Source organism: Taudactylus pleione, unplaced genomic scaffold (genome assembly GCF_031769625.1).
Source record: "Taudactylus pleione unplaced genomic scaffold, aTauple2 ptg001990l, whole genome shotgun sequence".
Lineage (NCBI taxonomy): Eukaryota > Metazoa > Chordata > Amphibia > Anura > Myobatrachidae > Taudactylus > Taudactylus pleione.
Genome location: NW_028286386.1, coordinates 1,708,407 through 1,726,856, shown reverse-complemented (window position 1 = coordinate 1,726,856; position 18,450 = coordinate 1,708,407). Strand labels below are relative to the sequence as shown.

Genomic DNA, 18,450 nt, shown 5'->3' with positions numbered 1-18,450 from the left:
GTGTGTGTATGCACCTTTAGGCTTAGCAGATATTCTGAAGGTGAAATTAGAGTCAAGTATTTTCAATCTATGGGATGACAATCAGGTGTGAGTGGACAAACCTGTCTTTTTAAAAGATCTATTAAAGTCTGATGTTCACAACACATGTTTGTGGAAGTGTATCATGCCACGAACAAAGGAGATTTCTGAGGACTTTAGAAGAATGGTTGATGCTCATCATGCTGGAAAAGGTTGAAAAACCATCTCTAAAGAGTTTAGACTCCACCAATCAATAGTCAGACAGATTGTGTACAAATGGAGGAAATTCCACACCATTATTACCCTCCCCAGGAGTGGTCAACCAACAGAGATCACGCCAAGAACAAGGTGTCAATTAGTTTGCAAGGTCACAAAGGAACCCAAGGTAACCTCTAAGCGACTGAAAGCCTTTCTCACATTAGCTAATGTAGTATTCACTCTAGGTCCGGCGGCAGGCAGTGTGCCGGACCTAGAGCAAGTGCTTGCGAAAAGGGGGCGAGGTCAATGAAAAGGGGCATGTCTTTATGACACGTCCCCTTTTCGTCACTCTTGGGGGCGTGCCCGGCACTTACAGACATGCCTGGCAGCCCCCAAGCGCCGCGGTCACTGTGAATGGATGCTGGGCGCATGCGCCCGGCATCAATTCACCAGCAGTAACCGCTGCTCTGACATTTTCCCCACCCTCGGGACACTGCAGCCTGCGGGTGGAGGGCAGAACCCGCAGGCGCCGCGCTGGAGGGCAGAGTGCTTTCTGCCCTTCAGAAATAGGGCAGGGCACGGCGCCCTGCTGAAACAGCCTAGCGGGAACGCTATAATGTTAATGTTCATGAGTCCACCATCAGGAGGACACTGAACAACAATGGTGTGCATGGCAGGATTGTAAGGAGAAAGTCACTGCTCTCCAAAAAGAACATTGCTGCCTATCTGCAATTTGTTAAAGATCACCTGGATAAGCCAGAAGACTATTGGAACAATGTTTTGTGGACAGATGAGTCCAAAATAGAGCTTTTTAGTTTAAATGAGAAACATTATGTTTGGAGAAAGGAGAACACTGGATTTCAGCATAAAAACCTCATACCATCTGTTAAATACAGGGGTGGTGGTATCATGGTTTGGGCCTGTTTTGCTGCATAAGACCCTGGACAACTTGCCATCATTGATTGGAAAATGAATTCTGAATTATACCAGAATATTATAAAGGAAAATCTCAGGATATCTGTCCATGTGCTGCATCTCAAGAGAACGTGGGTCATGCAGCAAGACAACAAACCAAAGCAAATAAGTCATTCGACCAAAGACTGGTTAAAAAAATAATACATTTACATTTTTGGAATGGCCAAGTCAAAGTCAACAATCAAAATGTTGTGGAAGGACCTGAAGCAAGCATTAAATGGGAGGAAACCCACCAACATACCAGAGTTGAAGCTGTTTTGTACGGAGAAATGGGGTAAAATTCCTCCAAGCTGATGTTCAGGACTAATCAACAAGTACCGGAAACATTTAGAAGCAGTTATTTCTGCACAAAGGGGTCATGCCAGATAGTGAAAGAAAAGGTTCACATACTTTTGCCCCTTACAGATATGCGATATTGGATCATTTTCCTCAATAAAAAAATCAGCACGTCTAATTTTTTTGCCTCATTTGTTTGATTTGGTGCTCTTTATCTAATTATATGTGAAAATCTGAGGTAGTTTTAGGCCAAATTTGACCGAGGGATGGAGTGCAGTGAGGAAGTGACAGGTGATGAATACCCTAGATAGAGGGAAGGAGTGCAGTGAGGAAGTGACAGGTGATGAATACCCTGGATAGAGGGAAGGAGTGCAGTGAGGAAGTGACAGGTGATGAATACCCTGGATAGAGGGACGGAGTGCAGTGAGGAAGTGACAGGTGATGAATACCCTGGATAGAGGGACGGAGTGCAGTGAGGAAGTGACAGGTGATGAATACCCTGGATAGAGGGACGGAGTGCAGTGAGGAAGTGACAGGTGATGAATACCCTGGATAGAGGGACGGAGTGCAGTGAGGAAGTGACAGGTGATGAATACCCTGGATAGAGGGACGGAGTGCAGTGAGGAAGTGACAGGTGATGAATACCCTGGATAGAGGGACGGAGTGCAGTGAGGAAGTGACAGGTGATGAATACCCTAGATAGAGGGAAGGAGTGCAGTGAGGAAGTGACAGGTGATGAATACCCTAGATAGAGGGAAGGAGTGCAGTGAGGAAGTGACAGGTGATGAATACCCTGGATAGAGGGAAGGAGTGCAGTGAGGAAGTGACAGGTGATGAATACCCTAGATAGAGGGAAGGAGTGCAGTGAGGAAGTGACAGGTGATGAATACCCTAGATAGAGGGAAGGAGTGCAGTGAGGAAGTGACAGGTGATGAATACCCTGGATAGAGGGAAGGAGTGCAGTGAGGAAGTGACAGGTGATGAATACCCTGGATAGAGGGATGGAGTGCAGTGAGGAAGTGACAGGTGATGAATACCCTGGATAGAGGGATGGAGTGCAGTGAGGAAGTGACAGGTGATGAATACCCTGGATAGAGGGATGGAGTGCAGTGAGGAAGTGACAGGTGATGAATACCCTGGATAGAGGGATGGAGTGCAGTGAGGAAGTGACAGGTGATGAATACCCTGGATAGAGGGCAGGAGTGCAGTGAGGAAGTGACAGGTGATGAATACCCTAGATAGAGGGAAGGAGTGCAGTGAGAAAGTGACAGGTGATGAATACCCTGGATAGAGGGATGGAGTGCAGTGAGGAAGTGACAGGTGATGAATACCCTGGATAGAGGGATGGAGTGCAGTGAGGAAGTGACAGGTGATGAATACCCTGGATAGAGGGATGGAGTGCAGTGAGGAAGTGACAGGTGATGAATACCCTGGATAGAGGGATGGAGTGCAGTGAGGAAGTGACAGGTGATGAATACCCTGGATAGAGGGATGGAGTGCAGTGAGGAAGTGACAGGTGATGAATACCCTAGACAGAGGGAAGGAGTGCAGTGAGGAAGTGACAGGTGATGAATACCCTGGATAGAGGGAAGGAGTGCAGTGAGGAAGTGACAGGTGATGAATACCCTGGATAGAGGGAAGGAGTGCAGTGAGGAAGTGACAGGTGATGAATACCCTGGATAGAGGGAAGGAGTGCAGTGAGGAAGTGACAGGTGATGAATACCCTGGATAGAGGGATGGAGTGCAGTGCGGAAGTGACAGGTGATGAATACCCTGGATAGAGGGATGGAGTGCAGTGAGGAAGTGACAGGTGATGAATACCCTGGATAGAGGAATGAAGAGCAGGGAGGAAGTGACAGGAGATGTATACCATGAATAGAGGGATGGAGTGCAGTAAGGAAGTGACAAAAGATGTAGATCCTGGAGGGAGGGAAGGAGTGCACTGACAGTGAGGAACAGGCTGGAGCACAGACAATTTTGGGGAAGGTGGAGGTTCATTCTGGAAGAAATCAAAACTCACATTCTGGTAGGGTCCTTGCAAGAAGCGGTGATGCACATATCTCTCCACCAGGCTGGTCTTTCCCACTGACTCCTTCCCCAGCATCACTACCTTGGCATCCACACGCTGCCCGCTCATGTTGTCAAGACTCCAGCAAAGCGACCTCCAAGATAATGAGCCAGTAGTGGAAACGTCATCTACCAGACAAAGCACAGGAACCGGTCAGGCCTTGCCGTGCTGCATGCCCGTATTGACAGACATACTATGTGTGTGTTTGATGCATGCCCCTGTAATGTGAGAAATGCACTGTGTGCGCTATGCCTTCCAATATTGTGAGGCATGCTGTGTGTGCTGCGTCCACCTGTAATGTGAGACATGCTGTGGGTGTGCTGCGTCCCCCTGAATGTGAGGCACGCTGTGTGTGCGCTGCGTCCACCTGTAATGTGAGGCATGCTGTGTGTGCGCTGCGTCCACCTGTAATGTGAGGCACGCTCTGGGTGCGCTGCATCCCCCTATAATGTGAGGCACGCTGTGGGTGCGCTGCGTCCCCCTGCAATGTGAGGCACGCTGTGGGTGCGCTGCGTCCCCCTGCAATGTGAGGCACGCTGTGGGTGCGCTGCGTCCCTCTGTAATGTGAGGCACGCTGTGGGAGCGCTGCACCCCCCCGTAATGTGAGGCACGCTATGGGTGCGCTGCGTCCCCCTTAATGTGAGGCACGCTGTGGGTGCGCTGCATCCCCCTGAAATGTGAGGCACGCTTTGGGTGCGCTGCGTCCCCCTTAATGTGAGGCACGCTGTGGGTGCGCTGCATACCCCTGAAATGTGAAGCACGCTGTGGGTGCGCTGTGTCCCCCTTAATGTGAGGCACACTGTGGGTGCACCGTGTCCTTCTGTAATGTGAGGCACACTGTGGGTGCGCCGTGTCCCCCTGTAATGTGAGGCACACTGTGGGTGCGCTGTGTCCCCGAATGTTAGGCACGCAATGTGTGTGTTGTTTCATCTTATAATGTGAGGCACGCAGTGTGAGTGCTGTATCCCCCTATATTGTGAAGCATGCTGTGTCTGTGCTGCGTCCCCCTGTAATGTGGGGCATGCATGATGCTCCCCTGTGCAGTACCATCACCTATACTACAGGCCGGCCTGTCACACACGCATATATGCTGCTCCTGCGGTGACTACTACCTGGTGCTGCTCGTCTCTCTGCCTTTACTGCCCCGTCTGCTGCTGTTGCGTTCTCATGTTGTCTCCTCTAGACCTCTGTTCCGCGTTGGGTGACGGCTCGGTGCCGGTGGCGTCTATCCGACCGTTCTGTGCCTGTCGCTGCTCAATACTGGCCCCGCCCCGTGTCCCAATGACACGCCTCCTGTTTCGACACGTCACGCCCCTTCGCTGCAGGCGGTGACCCGGACGCCGGAAACAGCTGCCTGTCCCCGTCACGTGACTCGTGAGGTGAGTGACCGCTTTCCGGCGCTGCCGGAAGTTGAGGAGTCCTGCAGGTACCTCATGGCGGCCAGGGGCAACTGACGGAGTCCTTGAATGGGGCAGGTAAGAGAGTCACAGGGTGCCCCGGGGGTGTATGTGTGGGAGACCGGCTATTAGGGGACAGCTGCTTATGGATACCGCCTACTTCTCTCATACGCTCATTGTATGAGTGAGAGCCGCTGTGTGTGCGCTACCAGTGATGTGCGGCGGATGTGCTGTTACCGGTTATAGTCAGTGGCAGCAGCTTGAGATGGTTACTTACCAATGAGTCCCACATGGTTACCGCAGGCGGCGAGCACATCATATAGGCGGGGCAGGTATATGAGAGAGCAGTAGTAGCCTGTGTGACAGCCGGGGCAGGTATATGGGAGAGCAGTAGTAGCCTGTGTGACAGCCGGGGCAGGTATATGGGAGAGCAGTAGTAGCCTGTGTGACAGCCGGGGCAGGTATATGGGAGAGCAGTAGTAGCCTGTGTGACAGCCGGGGCAGGTATATGAGAGAGCAGTAGTAGCCTGTGTGACAGCTGGGGCAGGTACAGTGTGTTCGGAAAGTATTCACAACGCTTCACTTTTTCCACATTTTGTTGTTACAGCCTTATTTCAAAATAGAATAAATTCATTTTTGTCCTCAAAATTCTACACACAATACCCCATAATGACAACGTGTAAAGTTTTTTTTTGGGGGGGGGGGGATTTTTGAATTTAATAAAAAACGAATCACATGTGACCCTGACTAGGGCCCTTCTCCCCCGATCGCTCAGTTTAGACGATCGCTCAGTTTATACGGCCGGCCAACTCTAGGAAGAGACCTGGTAGTTCCGAACTTCTTCCACTTATGGACGATGGAGGCCACTGTGCTCATTGGGACCTTCAAAGCAGCAGATATTTTTCTGTACCCATCCCCAGATTTGTGCCTCAAGACAGTACTGTCTCGGAGGTCTACAGACAATTCCTTGGACTTCATGCTTAGTTTGTGCTCTGACATGCAGTGTCAATTGTGGGATCATATATAGACAGGTGTATGCCTTTGAAAATCATGGCTAAACAACTGAATTTACCACAAGTGCACTCCAATTAAGCTGTAGGAACATCTCAGGTATGATCAGTGGAAACAGGATGCACCTGAGCTCAATTTTGAGCTTCATGCAAAGGCTGTGAATACTTATGTACATGTGATTTCTTAGATTTTGTGCTTTTTTTTTTTTGTTTGTTTTAATTAAATTTGCAAATTTCTAAAAAAAAACTTTACACGTCATTATGGGGTATTATGTGTAGAATTTTGAGGACAAAAATTAATTTATTTAATTTTGGAATAAGGCTGTAAGATAAAATGTTGAAAAAGTGAAGCGCTGTGAATACTTTCCAGATGCACTGTATATGAGAGAGCAGTAGTAGTAGCCTGTGTGACAGCTGGGGCAGGTGTATGGGTGAGCAGCATTAGCCTGTGTGACAGCTGGGGAAGGTATATGGGAGAGCAGTAGTAGCCTGTGTGACAGCCGGGGCAGGTATATGGGAGAGCAGTAGTAGCCTGTGTGACAGCTGGGGCAGGTACAGTATATGTATATGAGAGAGCAGTAGTAGCCTGTGTGACAGCTGGGGCAGGTATATGAGATAGCAGTTGTAGCCTGTGTGACAGCTGGGGCAGGTATATGGGAAAGCAGTAGTAGCAGCCTGTGTGACAGCCGGGGCAGGTATATGGGAGAGCAGTATAGTAGTGGCCTGCGTGACAGGTATATGGGAGACCAGTAGTAGTAGCCTGAGTGACAACCGAGTCAGGTATATGGGAGAGCAGTAGTAGTAGTCTGCGTCACAGCCGTGGCAGGTATATGGGAGAGCAGTAGTAGTAGCCTGTCTGACAGCTGGGGCAACTGGTTCTAAAGTTTTTCTTTCCATACTGATGGTCCAGTCCCCTCATTAGGACAAGCACAACCCCGTACCACGCTGGATCCAGATAGTTACTCGAGGTGACCTCCACACCACCGCCGTCCTCTGATGATTTCCTGAGCCGGTCGTGTATGACGTAAGGGAACAATGGCAAAATACTTTCTAGGCTTTAGTGAGCTGAAGAGCTCATGGGACCAAGTGTTCTCCGCTTTTTGGCAGCGTTATCCAAACCCTTACAGGTAAGATTAGCCTAAAACATGCCTCCTGACATTGGAAAGTACACTTCATGTCCATTATCATGAAACCAACCAGAATAAATTTGAGAAAGAACTACTCGGATAGCACTATGGAAACAGTAGCCTGAAGCTCAAATAGCTCATTATAGGATTTAATGTTCAGAAAAGCTGCATGAAATAATGTAAACATATTTACATGCACTAGACTAGGAGCTTCCTCTCACAAATTTGATAACATTTGCAAATAAACTGTATTGTTCTTTAACAAAGACAATCCGATATCTAAATATTTATCAAGTACACTATATAAAATGATAGGTAGGAGGTGATTGGGTGCTATGAACAAATTGTCCACTCTTTAGAAAGCTTGAATCATCTACCCTTAATGTCTTTTAAACATTAAAGTACATTGATGTAAAAGAAATGTAGCATATTTTTACTAGACTGTTTATATATAATCATTGGATGTTTATATTTTTTTGCACGCCTTGTTTTCTGCTGGGCATAAAGCAAGCATGTCCTGTCTGAAGACATTCTATACCGTGAAGTGACCAGTGACCACAAACTGTTGACCAGGAGGCTTTTAACAAAGACCAACCGTCTGCCAAGGTGGGCAGAACGTTTCTTTCCAGCCAATGTGGCCAATGCTGTGTATGTTATAGAGGACTCCATAATGGATTGTCATAAGAGAACCCTGACAACCTATACCTGGAACATAAACCACAGCACAATCATGGTAAGAAAAAGTGTGTGAAAGGTTGGTTTTATATTAGTTTTGCACAGTACTTATGTCCTCCTGGATGAGGCTTCAGATTTCTATGTTGTATATGCGCAAAGTATGTGGCTGAATATTTGGCATTTCTGGTTTTCCCTGCAGTCTGTTGAGGAACGATGCATATACTGTAAACATTCAGAGAACTGGAATTGGACAGAGATTAAGAGAGAGGCTTGGGTGTCTTCGAAAGTGTTTGGTTTTAGCAGACCCATACAGGTGAGAGTTGGGTTATCTATCTTTAGACTTCAGAATGCCAACCAGTACAGGTGTGAAATGAACAATATTAATCTTCTCCATAAACGCCTATTGTTTGCAATGTTGTAGAAGGCATGCATTCAGGTGTAATTGGTTCAATGTACTCACACTTCACGTGTGTTCACGTATGATTGTAGATTGCTGTATAAAACAATTTTGTTGTGTTTGAGATTGACAATTAAACATTTTTTTTAAAGTGTTCTGTAGCATTTACTTTGACCTTATGTGTACATGTTTTGAACATGTTATTTTGTAGGAATAACCTTATTTGCAGAATTATATATATTTTCTTATACAATGAAAACCATAGTTCTTTATGGAGCAATGTGCCTTTGAAGGACAAAAATAAAGCATTACATTCAGTACAAAGTTATATGCAGTATATGTACGAAAAGGGGAGTTTGTATAGTTACTATTCAGAAAATGTCATCTGGCTGAAATTGGTTACAGAATATCTTTCCTAAACATGTTTGTTTTTTAAATATTAATTTATTTTTATTAAGAAAAACAATGTTTTGCATGTTTGTATTTAGTATACTATTCCTTTCTACTTCAGGGTCCATAGGGTATCCACAGGATACCTTGGGGTATAGGTGTGACGTCAGTCGCAGGGCACCAAAGAGTTAAGCTTTCAGCCTCCCAGGATGCACTAGGTCCCCCTCCTATACCCCGCCCCCAGGCCAAGGCACCTCAGTTTAGTTTGGTGCCCGGCCGGAGTCGGGTGCACCTGTTGGAGTGGGGGCTAGAAGAGCCCCTGAAGCTTTTTCTTCATGCAGCTGTGGCTGCACATCTGGATGAACAGCATGGACAGTCAGTCCTGACGTCCATGCTGTCTTCCCTACACCCCGCCGGTACCAGAACGCCGGTACTGATCCGGGGATGCTGGTGGGCGTCTGGGGTCACAGCTAGCGGTGACCCCAGATGCTCCGGACCATGGCCGGATTCAAGGGGGACAGAGGTAAGCAGCGGGGTCCCGCGGTGGGTCCCCGCTGATCACATGGTCCTAAGTCCCCAGGCAGGGGGCTCCCTGGGGACTGGCTGCAGCGTGGAGCCAGGCGACCAACCTGCGCTTCCACTACCCCCTGGGACAGCGGACCGCAGCAGAGCGGTAGCGCTGCGGCGTCCCAGGGGTTAAATGCATGCCAGGGGAGCGCGCCTTCCCTGTCTCACAGCCGGCGCCTCCCCCGCTGCACACAGCCCTCTCTGCACTGTGCTGACTGGTCCTGTGTCAGCGCTCCTCCCCCAGGCCAGCTTCTCTCTGCTCCTCGGCGGCCATCTTCTCTGCAACGCATGGTGAACGCTGCTGGAAGTCTGGAAGGAAGCATCGTGGTCTGGGTCCCCCCGCATACCTCTCCTCCGCTGTGGCTCAGGTCTGTGTATGCAGCGCTGTGTCCTACCAGGCCCTGTGTCTGTGTAGTTGAGTGATCAGCGCTGTTAGTGCAGGAATTGTTATTTCTCTGCATTGTATGTGACTGTGCTAGCGCTGCCTGTAACTATTCTTCACTAAACTGTCAGCTTTATTACTGTCCCTGTTCTTTCTGCTAAAGCCCTTGCGGTGCGGTGCTGCAGGGTGGTCTCTCGCCTATTTAATACTTAATTGGTGAGAGAGGTCACATACGTGGTGCCATCATGTCTGAAAGTGATTTTCCCCTCCGGCTACAGTGTACCACGTGCAAAGTACCGTTAGCGGAGGGGGAGGGTAGCGCGGAGGGCCTTTGCCGGCAGTGTTGTCCATGGCGCGGCCTATTACGGTTACAGCACCGGTACAGGAGCCGCCCTGGGCTTGTTTCGCTCAGGCGTTAACAGCTTTAGTGGGCCAGTTAGCTCCGCAGCCCGCGTTTACTCCGATGGGTTTGTCCCAGCAGTCTGTGGTGTCGTCACCCATGCAGGGGTTCCCACGACAATTGGTGGTACCCCACAGTCTCCCTATTTCCCCGCTCCCGGGTTCTCAGGAGCCAGCGTGGGTTAACTCCCTGACGAGTTCTTTACAGCACTTGTCGGATGTATTGCAAGGGGAGTCTGTGATGCGGCCTCATAAAAGGCCGGTGGCGTCTCTGTCCGCTCCTTATGAGGATGACGAAGGGACGTCTGATGATGGGGAGATTCTGGATCCTTACGATCAGGAACCTTTCCATACTAAGGACGCTGATGCTAAGTCCAAAGTATATATTCCTGGACTTATTCGGGCGGTCCGCACAGCCTTGGTGATTGAGGACGAAGTTCCCCCAGCGGCTAAATCTAAGTATGCCTTTTTCAAAGATGTGAAGGGCGATGCCACAGTCTTTCCTCTTTCGGGTCAGTTGGTGGACCATTTAGAGGAGGCGTGGAAACAACCTGGCAAAAGATACCAGCCGCAGAGACGCCTGGCGGTGGCTTATCCGTTCGCGGATAATTATTTTGCGAAGTGGGAATCCCCTCCACAGGTGGATTCTCACGTGACCCGTCTTGTCCGTAGTGCCACATTGCCGATGCCATCCATGTCCTCCCTTAAGGATGCTACGGACCGCAAGGTAGAAATCTGCCTGAAGTCCGCTTATTCCCTTGCAGGGGGGGCAGCACGGCCGGCTATGGCCATTTGCTGGGTTGCCAGAGCGATGGAGCGCTGGGCGGATTCATTAGAGGCTTCTTTTGAATCCGACTGTCCGGCCGAACAAGCGGAGTTGATTGGCAATCTCCGTGATTCGGCCACCTACATCAACGAGGCGGCTCTAGACATTAGTACTCTGGTGTCTAGAATTTCTTCAGCAGCGGTAGCTGCTCGTCGCACCTTGTGGCTGCGATCCTGGAAGGCGGACGCAGATCCAAGAAAGGTCTGGAAGCGTTGCCGTTTACCGGAGAAGTTCTCTTCGGTCCGGATCTGGATAAGATTGTGGCCACGCTGGCGGCAGCCAAATCTGCTTGTCTCCCGTCGGCCGCTGCTCCTTCTGGTTCTGGACCATCGTCCTTTCGGTCATCTAGGGCCCAGGGCAGGCCCAAACCACAGTCGTTTCCTCGACAGGCTGGCCCTAAGAAATCGGGCAAGCCCCGGAAACAGGCATGGAGTACCAGACGTCCGGCCCCCAAGCCAGATGACAAGCCTGCGGCCTGACGGTCCGGGTCTCCCCTTGGGGGATCCCAGGGTGGGAGGCCGCCTGCTGCAGTTCTCCCGGTGTTGGTCGTTCACTACGACAGACACTTGGGTTCTGGAGGTGGTCTCTCACGGGTACGCCCTCTCCTTCCGGCACAGACCCCCGGCTCGATTCTTCACCACGGGTCTACCATCAGACCGGAACAAGGCTACGGAGCTGCGGAAGGTATTGCACACTATGCTCCAGGCTGGAGTTATAGTGCCTGTTCCATTCTCCCAGAGGGGCCAGGGTTTCTATTCAAATCTATTTTTGGTACAGAAACCCAATGGGTCATATCGTCCGATTCTCAACCTCAAAGCACTCAACAAGTCTTTGCGGGTCCCGAAGTTTCGGATGGAGACCCTACGGTCCATCATTCTGGCGCTGGAACCTGGGGACTACATGGTGTCATTGGACATACAGGACGCTATGGCGGTCATGGCGGCTTCTCTGCGGCTGCAAGGAGTCCGCATGTTGCCGTACTTGGACGACCTGTTATTGGTGGCAGGATCTCCAGAGCTCCTGTTACACCACTTGGACCTGACCATTGCACTGCTGCAACGGCACGGCTGGCTAATTAACTGGCAGAAGTCCACTCTAATCCCGTCTCGGAGGATTCTGCATCTTGGAGCCTTATTGGACTCGGGACAGCAAAGGATCTTCGTGACGGAGGACAAGATCTCTGCTTTACAGTCAAGGGTGCGCAGTTGTCTGCACAGCCGCCGGGTGTCCTTACACTCGGCGATGAGGTTACTGGGCTCCATGGTGTCGGTGTTCGACATGGTGGAATACGCCCAGTTTCACTCTAGACCTCTGCAGCACCTGATCCTGTCCAAGTGGAACGGGCTGCCTCAGTCTCTGAAGTTCCAGACGATTGTGCTCACCCCGGAGGTTCGCCTGTCCCTTGCGTGGTGGTTAAAGATGACCCACCTCAACAAGGGACGTCCGTTCTGGGTTCCAAATTGGGTCCTGTTGACAACGGACGCCAGTCTTCGGGGCTGGGGAGCAGTTTTCGGGTCCACACTTGTTCCAGGGCAGGTGGACACCGACAGAAGCGGAGCTTCCAATAAATATCTTGGAACTCCGTGCGGTCTTCAATGCTCTCCTGCAGGCACAGCGGTTTCTCCAGGGTCACCCGGTGCAGGTCCAGTCGGACAATGCTACCACCGTGGCCTACATAAACAGGCAAGGAGGAACTCGCAGTCGGGCGGCTCTCGTAGAGGTCTCTCGGATCCTGGTTTGGGCGGAGCGCAATCTTCCGGCCATATCAGCGGTCTTCATCCCGGGAGTGCTAAATTGGGAGGCGGACTTTCTAAGTCGCCAGGACGTTCATCCAGGGGAATGGTCCCTGCACCAGGACGTTTTTCAACTACTGGTGGACAGGTGGGGTCTTCCAGAAATCGACCTCATGGCGTCCCGGCACAACAACAAGTTGCCGGTGTACGGGTCTCGCACAAGAGACGAAGGGGCGTCTCTGGTGGATGCTCTGTCCGTCCGGTGGACGTTCAGGTTCGCATACCTGTTCCCTCCGGTCTCCCTTCTTCCACGGGTAATCCGGAAATTCAAACAGGAAGGAGGGACGCTCCTGTTGATAGCTCCCGCGTGGCCCAGACGGCACTGGTTCTCAGACCTTCAGGGTCTGTCCGTGGACAGTCCTCTGCGGTTGCCGCTACGACCGGACCTTCTGTCTCAGGGTCCTTGTCTTCACCCGGACCTGACTCGGCTGTCTTTGGCGGCGTGGCTGTTGAGACGGCCATGCTGAGGTCCTGGGGGTTTGCCAGCTCTATGCTGTGTACCATGTTACGAGCTCGGAAACCGTCTTCCGCGAGGATATACCATCGCGTGTGGCATACGTTCTTCCAGTGGTGTCGACCGAGAGGTTATGCACCGCGGGAGTTTCGTCTGTCTCGGATTCTCGCCTTCCTGCAAGCGGGACTAGATCATGGGCTTCGCCTTGCTTCTTTGAAGGTACAGGTTTCGGCCCTATCTGTCTGGTTTCACCGTAGGATTGCTACAATCCCGGATGTGCGCACCTTTATGCAAGGTGTTCTCCGTATTCAGCCGCCCTTTGTTCCACCTGTGGCGCCTTGGGATTTGGCTGTGGTCCTGAGGACTCTCCAAGGACCGCCGTTTGAACCACTGGGCTCAGTGGATATTAAATGGCTAACAGCTAAGACTGTTTGTTTTCCTTCTGGCCGTTGCTTCAGCCAGACGTGTTTCTGAGTTAGGGGCTCTTTCTTGTAGACCCCCTTTCTTGTTTTTTTCATGGGAACAGGGCAGTGCTCCGCACTCGGCCCGAGTTTCTCCCCAAAGTTGTTTCCCAGTTTCAGGTTAACGAGGAAATAGTTGTTCCGGCCTTTAACTCACCGGGTCTTTCCGTGGGTGAGGCCTCTTTGGATGTTGTGCGGGCCTTAAGGACTTATGTGGACCGCACTTCTTTGTTTAGGAAGTCGGACGCTTTGTTGTCCTCTATGGCTTCTGTAAAAAGGGTTGGCCTGCTTCAAAGCAAACTTTGGCAGCCTGGATCCGTATGGCTATTTCTGAAGCTTATCTTCATGAAGGCCTACCGGTCCCTCCTTCTCTGAAGGCTCATTCCACTAGGTCTGTGGGTCCTTCGTGGGCAGCTTGACGTGGTGCCTCGGCAGTTCAGATCTGCAAGGCTGCTACGTGGTTTTCTGTCCATACCTTCGTGAGGTATTACAGGTTTGACACCTTCGCCTCTCAGGATGCTTCCTTCGGGCGGCGGATTCTCCTTTCTGCACAGGAGCGTCCCCACCCTTAAAGGATACTGCTTTGGGACATCCCCAAGGTATCCTGTGGATACCCTATGGACCCTGAAGTAGAAAATATGAGATATGGTAAGAACTTACCCTTGTTATCTCTATTTCTACGAAGTCCATAGGGTTCCACAGGACTCCCGCCCTGTCGCACCTGTGCTGCAGATGGGCTTTGCTCTGGTCACCGGTTTTCCGTCTCCCTCTGGTGAGAATGTGATTCTTGTATGTGTCCAGATCTTTGTTCTCTCTCTTCCTTCTCCTCCTCCGGCCTATGGCTTGGTAACTAACTGAGGTGCCTTGGCCTGGGGGCGGGGTATAGGAGGGGGACCTAGTGCATCCTGGGAGGCTGAAAGCTTAACTCTTTGGTGCCCTGCGACTGACGTCACACCTATACCCCAAGGTATCCTGTGGAACCCTATGGACTTCGTAGAAATAGAGATAACAAGGGTAAGTTCTTACCATATCTCATAATTTTTTAGAGCACATGCAACATTCTCATGTTAAGTTATTCTTATTGTACAGGAGAAAGGATTTACATAATAAAACATACTGGGAAAATACATGTAAAAAATGTTTTCAAGGTTTGTGGGCAGTACAGCGGCAGATTCATTGCAGCATTGTGGTCTGTTCCAACCAAGGTGACATTTATGTACAGTTTGTATGCTCTCCCAGTGTTTGTGTGGGTTTTTGTTTGGTTGCTCTGTTTTCCTCCCACAATCCAAAAACATGCTGGTAGGTTAATTGGATTCTAACAGAATGTATATGTGTCCATGTGATAGGGAATATAGATTGTAAGCTCCACTGGGGCAGGGACTGCTGTGAATGACTAAATATTCAGTGTAAAGCGCTGTTATGTGTGCACTATATCTAAATAAATAATAATACAAAACGCCACTCATGGCTAATGTTTATAGTACTGAGTGTCGTACAGAAATACATATACAGAACAGCACACACTTGGGATAATGTACAGCAGTGGTTTTTCCAGGTCACCTAGCAGGTTCACAGGTGTATTCATTACTCACTGACACATTTTAAAAGATCCACAGATGGAGCTAATTATATCACTTGTGTTTCTGTGAGGAGACATGGAAAACATGCACTGTTTGGGGTCCTGAGGACCAAGTTTGAGAACCTGTGATGTTCACTGCTAAATTATCCTGAATGCTGTTTTCTGTCTGTATATGTGATAAAAAAAAAAATACACAATATATTTTTGAAAAGCTGTAAATTGCATAAACAGAACTCTGTATGCATATCGGACTGCCAGCCACCTTTGTGAATGATATTGGGTGCATGATCATTTATTGATGTGATCTAATTTAACTGCTTTTGAATTAGTTTCTGTGTAGAGTAGTGGCACACTGGTGCTTTGATCACCCATGTATAAGAACTGTGTGTTATTAGCGAGAGGTGTTGCTTGAATCCAGGCTTTACAGTTGTGATAATCTACTGGCCTAGTTTTGTTCCCACATGTCCTACGCATATCTTGAAATGTAGCTGGTAAATAGATGTAGCATGGAAGGCTGTTAATTGAACATTATGTTTAATTCCTAGGAGTTTGGTCTGGCTCGGTTCAAAAGTAATGTGACCAAGGCAATAAAGGGCTTTGAATTTATCCTGGCAAAATTGCAAGGTAGGTGGTTGCAAACATTCACCTGAGAAACTTGTTTTAGCAATATACAGTATATGCCTACTATATACAGCATAGTCAGAAATATTCACTGTGTTCCATTGCTAATGTAAGTCATAAGACAGGAAACGTGACTTGGGACAAGGTCAATGAATTTATTGTATGTCATCGTCACAGAGAATGCAGATTTTTTTCTGAATTTCCTGTTACTTTACAAGATGCTTTTATTGACTGTGTAATGGTGTAGTATTATGGGGATATTCTGCATGTTGGTGAATTTAAGTCAAACGAGTAATACTGTAGGACAAGTAAATGTCATAATCTTACCTCACACCTTTTTAAAGTACGCAGAATCCATTTCAGAAAAGCAGCACATTTTTCTTTGTTGCCATTGTGTCACTATTCTTTCCTAATTCATGTCTGCATGTTTCCAATAAGGGCCCACCCCACTTCTATGGCATCTTAAGTATTCTGCAGCATCCAGTGAAACCTTGGTATGTGGAATGCTGACAAGTCCAGCCACTGATTACAATGTTCTTCCAGGTGAATCTCCAGCGAGGACACTGGTAGAAACTGCAAAGGAGGCAACAGAAAAAGCAAAGGAGAAAGCCAAAGACTTGGCCAATAAGGCAGCTACAAGTAAGAAGAAGCATTATGTGTGAGGCTCCTCGGGCTGCTATTCTAAATCCAAGATCACTGCTTCTCTGGCACAAGAAGCTGGCAATGGCGCTGGGTTCCTCGATCATCTGAACCAAATGAAACTATAAATGTGAATCAATTCTTTATCATGTTGTAAGTGCAAATGAAAACTTGAATAGTAACATGAAAGAAGAAATGAAGAATGTTGCTCTTTTTCTATTTATGATTAAAGTATGATCTGTTAAAAAAACGTTCCTTCCACCTGAGATAATGGTGTGGTACCAATCAGTTCTTGTATGCTGTCCTGCAATGTGCACAGCTGATATTTCTTTTTACATGGTAAAATATTTTTTATCTCCTCTGTCATTTGCATACAGATGCAACTGCCATCAATAAGACAGAGGAAACCTATGTTTACTATGTCTAAACTGCATTGTTTCGTTAAAAGCAGACAAAAAATATAGGGACCAATTCAGAGCTGCATGTAGGTCCATTTTGTAAACAGGGTATGAGATTTTTAGCAGTGCACATATGCACTGTAAGCCAAACACATGTCTATGGCTGAACTTGAGTCATCCATATCTAATTTGCAACTCCACGTGCGGCTGAATGGAGTGTTTGTACCTAGGCTAGGTGGAGTTGCAGGCTATTCAGATTTGTGCGAATACAGAGGCTGATTTCCTGCATCAGGTATTGTGACTTGTCCTCTTCCATTCCATATGCACAGTGATACCAGAATATGTTTATATTTTGTCCCATTTTTTTTATATGCAAAAGTCACCAATCTTGGCCCGTTCTGTTATTCAATAAAACTGCCCCTACCTCACCTTGGCCTTGTATTTCAGAGAGTAAGGTGGGCAAAGATAGCGAATGTATATTTCGGGGAAGATGATGGGAGTTTTCATAACTGACACGATACATAGATGGTTGTGTTCTAAGTGGGAGTGGTGAAATCCACCTCTCAGCCAGTCTGAGCAATTGGTTGGGTATATTCTTTCGACATTCATTATGTTGATATGAGAAAATTGACATGGTTGTAATGCAGATACTGATAGAAAGGCGACATGAATAGACTGCTGATGAAGTGCTCCTGGTGGTCATGACATAACTTGTACAGTGTTTTCCAGGTCTGGTTGCCAGTGAGTTCCAGCTGATCCTGCAGCAGTGAGTAGTCCTAAACCTCACCTCTGGCAGCCTAACATTGTTGGCATTCTGATAATGTCAGCAACATAACTCGACATTGAAAATGTTGACTGCATTCCCTGACCAATTGAATGTTCTTGTTACAACCAACTGCTGTATGCAAGGGGGAGGAGTGTGGTCATCAGTCTCATCTTGTCAATGGCAACTGCATTGTGTTATCTGCAAACTATGGATTTGTGTTTATGGAAGTTTTTTTTTTTTATTAGAAAATTTGGTACAGAAGGAATTTTGCTAATTTTGAGTAGACCAATAATTGTATTTTATTTATGTATGATATGACGACATGCATAAGGTCAACAATAACCATGTTGATTTTAATCATGGTTACACGGATGACATAATGTCCCTTGTGACCCAGAGGTCACTTTCCTGGTGGTCATTTGACAAGATGTTCCAGCACAGACATCTGATGAGCGGCATTCCAGTGAGAAAAGTCCACCCTATCCCTAATGTATACCACTGCGCCCCCCTGTAGCCAAACCTTAACCTCCCCGTTGCCTAAACCTAAGTGCTGGTATTCCGAGAATGTAGGCATTTCACATGTCAATATTCTGGGAATGTCGAGTCAGTGTTGACAATGTGACCTGACCCATGAAGTGCAATGAACCAAAAGATCACACCCTGTGCCTTGAGGATCTTTTTATTATAACAAACATAGATTAAAGGGTTTCTCAACCTAAAATGCATAGTGTATAGATTACTACTACTACTATGACAAATTTGAAAATCACCTGCCACATCTCCATCCATTCACTTTGTGGTAGCTTCTTACTGCAATAGTTATTATGGAGGGAATGTCTACCTGCTTCTAAAACTGAGTACACACGGGCAATATATAGTGCATCACCTGGTGTGTAAAGCAGATATGCCTGTGAACAATGTCATTCACAGACATATGCGATCTGCTGTGCAGCACAGTAGATGGCCAATATATATTGGCAACACGCCGATCAACTGTACTCATGCTGCCGGGGACACGGTGGTGATTGATAGAT

General features: G+C 48.2%; 2 protein-coding genes across 6 annotated transcripts in view; one reads left to right on the top strand and one right to left on the bottom strand.

Moving 5' to 3' along the window:
* The window catches only part of RAB24 (RAB24, member RAS oncogene family), a 45,237-nt gene extending 40,407 nt beyond the window's left edge, over nucleotides 1-4,830 (bottom strand). For 2 of the 3 annotated variants that reach the window (XM_088465498.1, XM_088465500.1), the window contains exons 1-2: nucleotides 4,648-4,830; nucleotides 3,488-3,663 (exon numbers count right to left, since the gene is read on the bottom strand). In XM_088465498.1, the coding sequence (XP_088321624.1) occupies nucleotides 3,488-3,604 (117 nt within the window). In that variant the 5' untranslated portion in view covers nucleotides 3,605-3,663; nucleotides 4,648-4,830. The remainder of the gene's footprint in view (nucleotides 1-3,487; nucleotides 3,664-4,647) is intronic. The other variant, XM_088465499.1, reaches the window with a different exon arrangement.
* Nucleotides 4,831-4,873: 43 nt separating this feature from the next.
* Nucleotides 4,874-17,078, top strand: PRELID1 (PRELI domain containing 1). Of its 3 annotated transcripts, none has more exons than XM_088465496.1 (6): nucleotides 4,874-5,010; nucleotides 6,865-7,069; nucleotides 7,577-7,802; nucleotides 7,944-8,057; nucleotides 15,538-15,616; nucleotides 16,052-17,078. In XM_088465496.1, exons 2-6 carry the CDS (start codon nucleotides 6,978-6,980, stop codon nucleotides 16,273-16,275), a joined length of 735 nt encoding a protein of 244 aa, XP_088321622.1. In that variant the 5' UTR covers nucleotides 4,874-5,010; nucleotides 6,865-6,977; the 3' UTR covers nucleotides 16,276-17,078. The 3 variants fall into 3 exon arrangements, with proteins under 3 accessions (XP_088321622.1, XP_088321621.1, XP_088321623.1); XM_088465495.1 differs by having other exon boundaries at nucleotides 6,853-7,069; XM_088465497.1 differs by having other exon boundaries at nucleotides 4,876-5,010; nucleotides 6,853-7,069; nucleotides 16,157-17,078.
* Nucleotides 17,079-18,450: the final 1,372 nt, after the last annotated feature.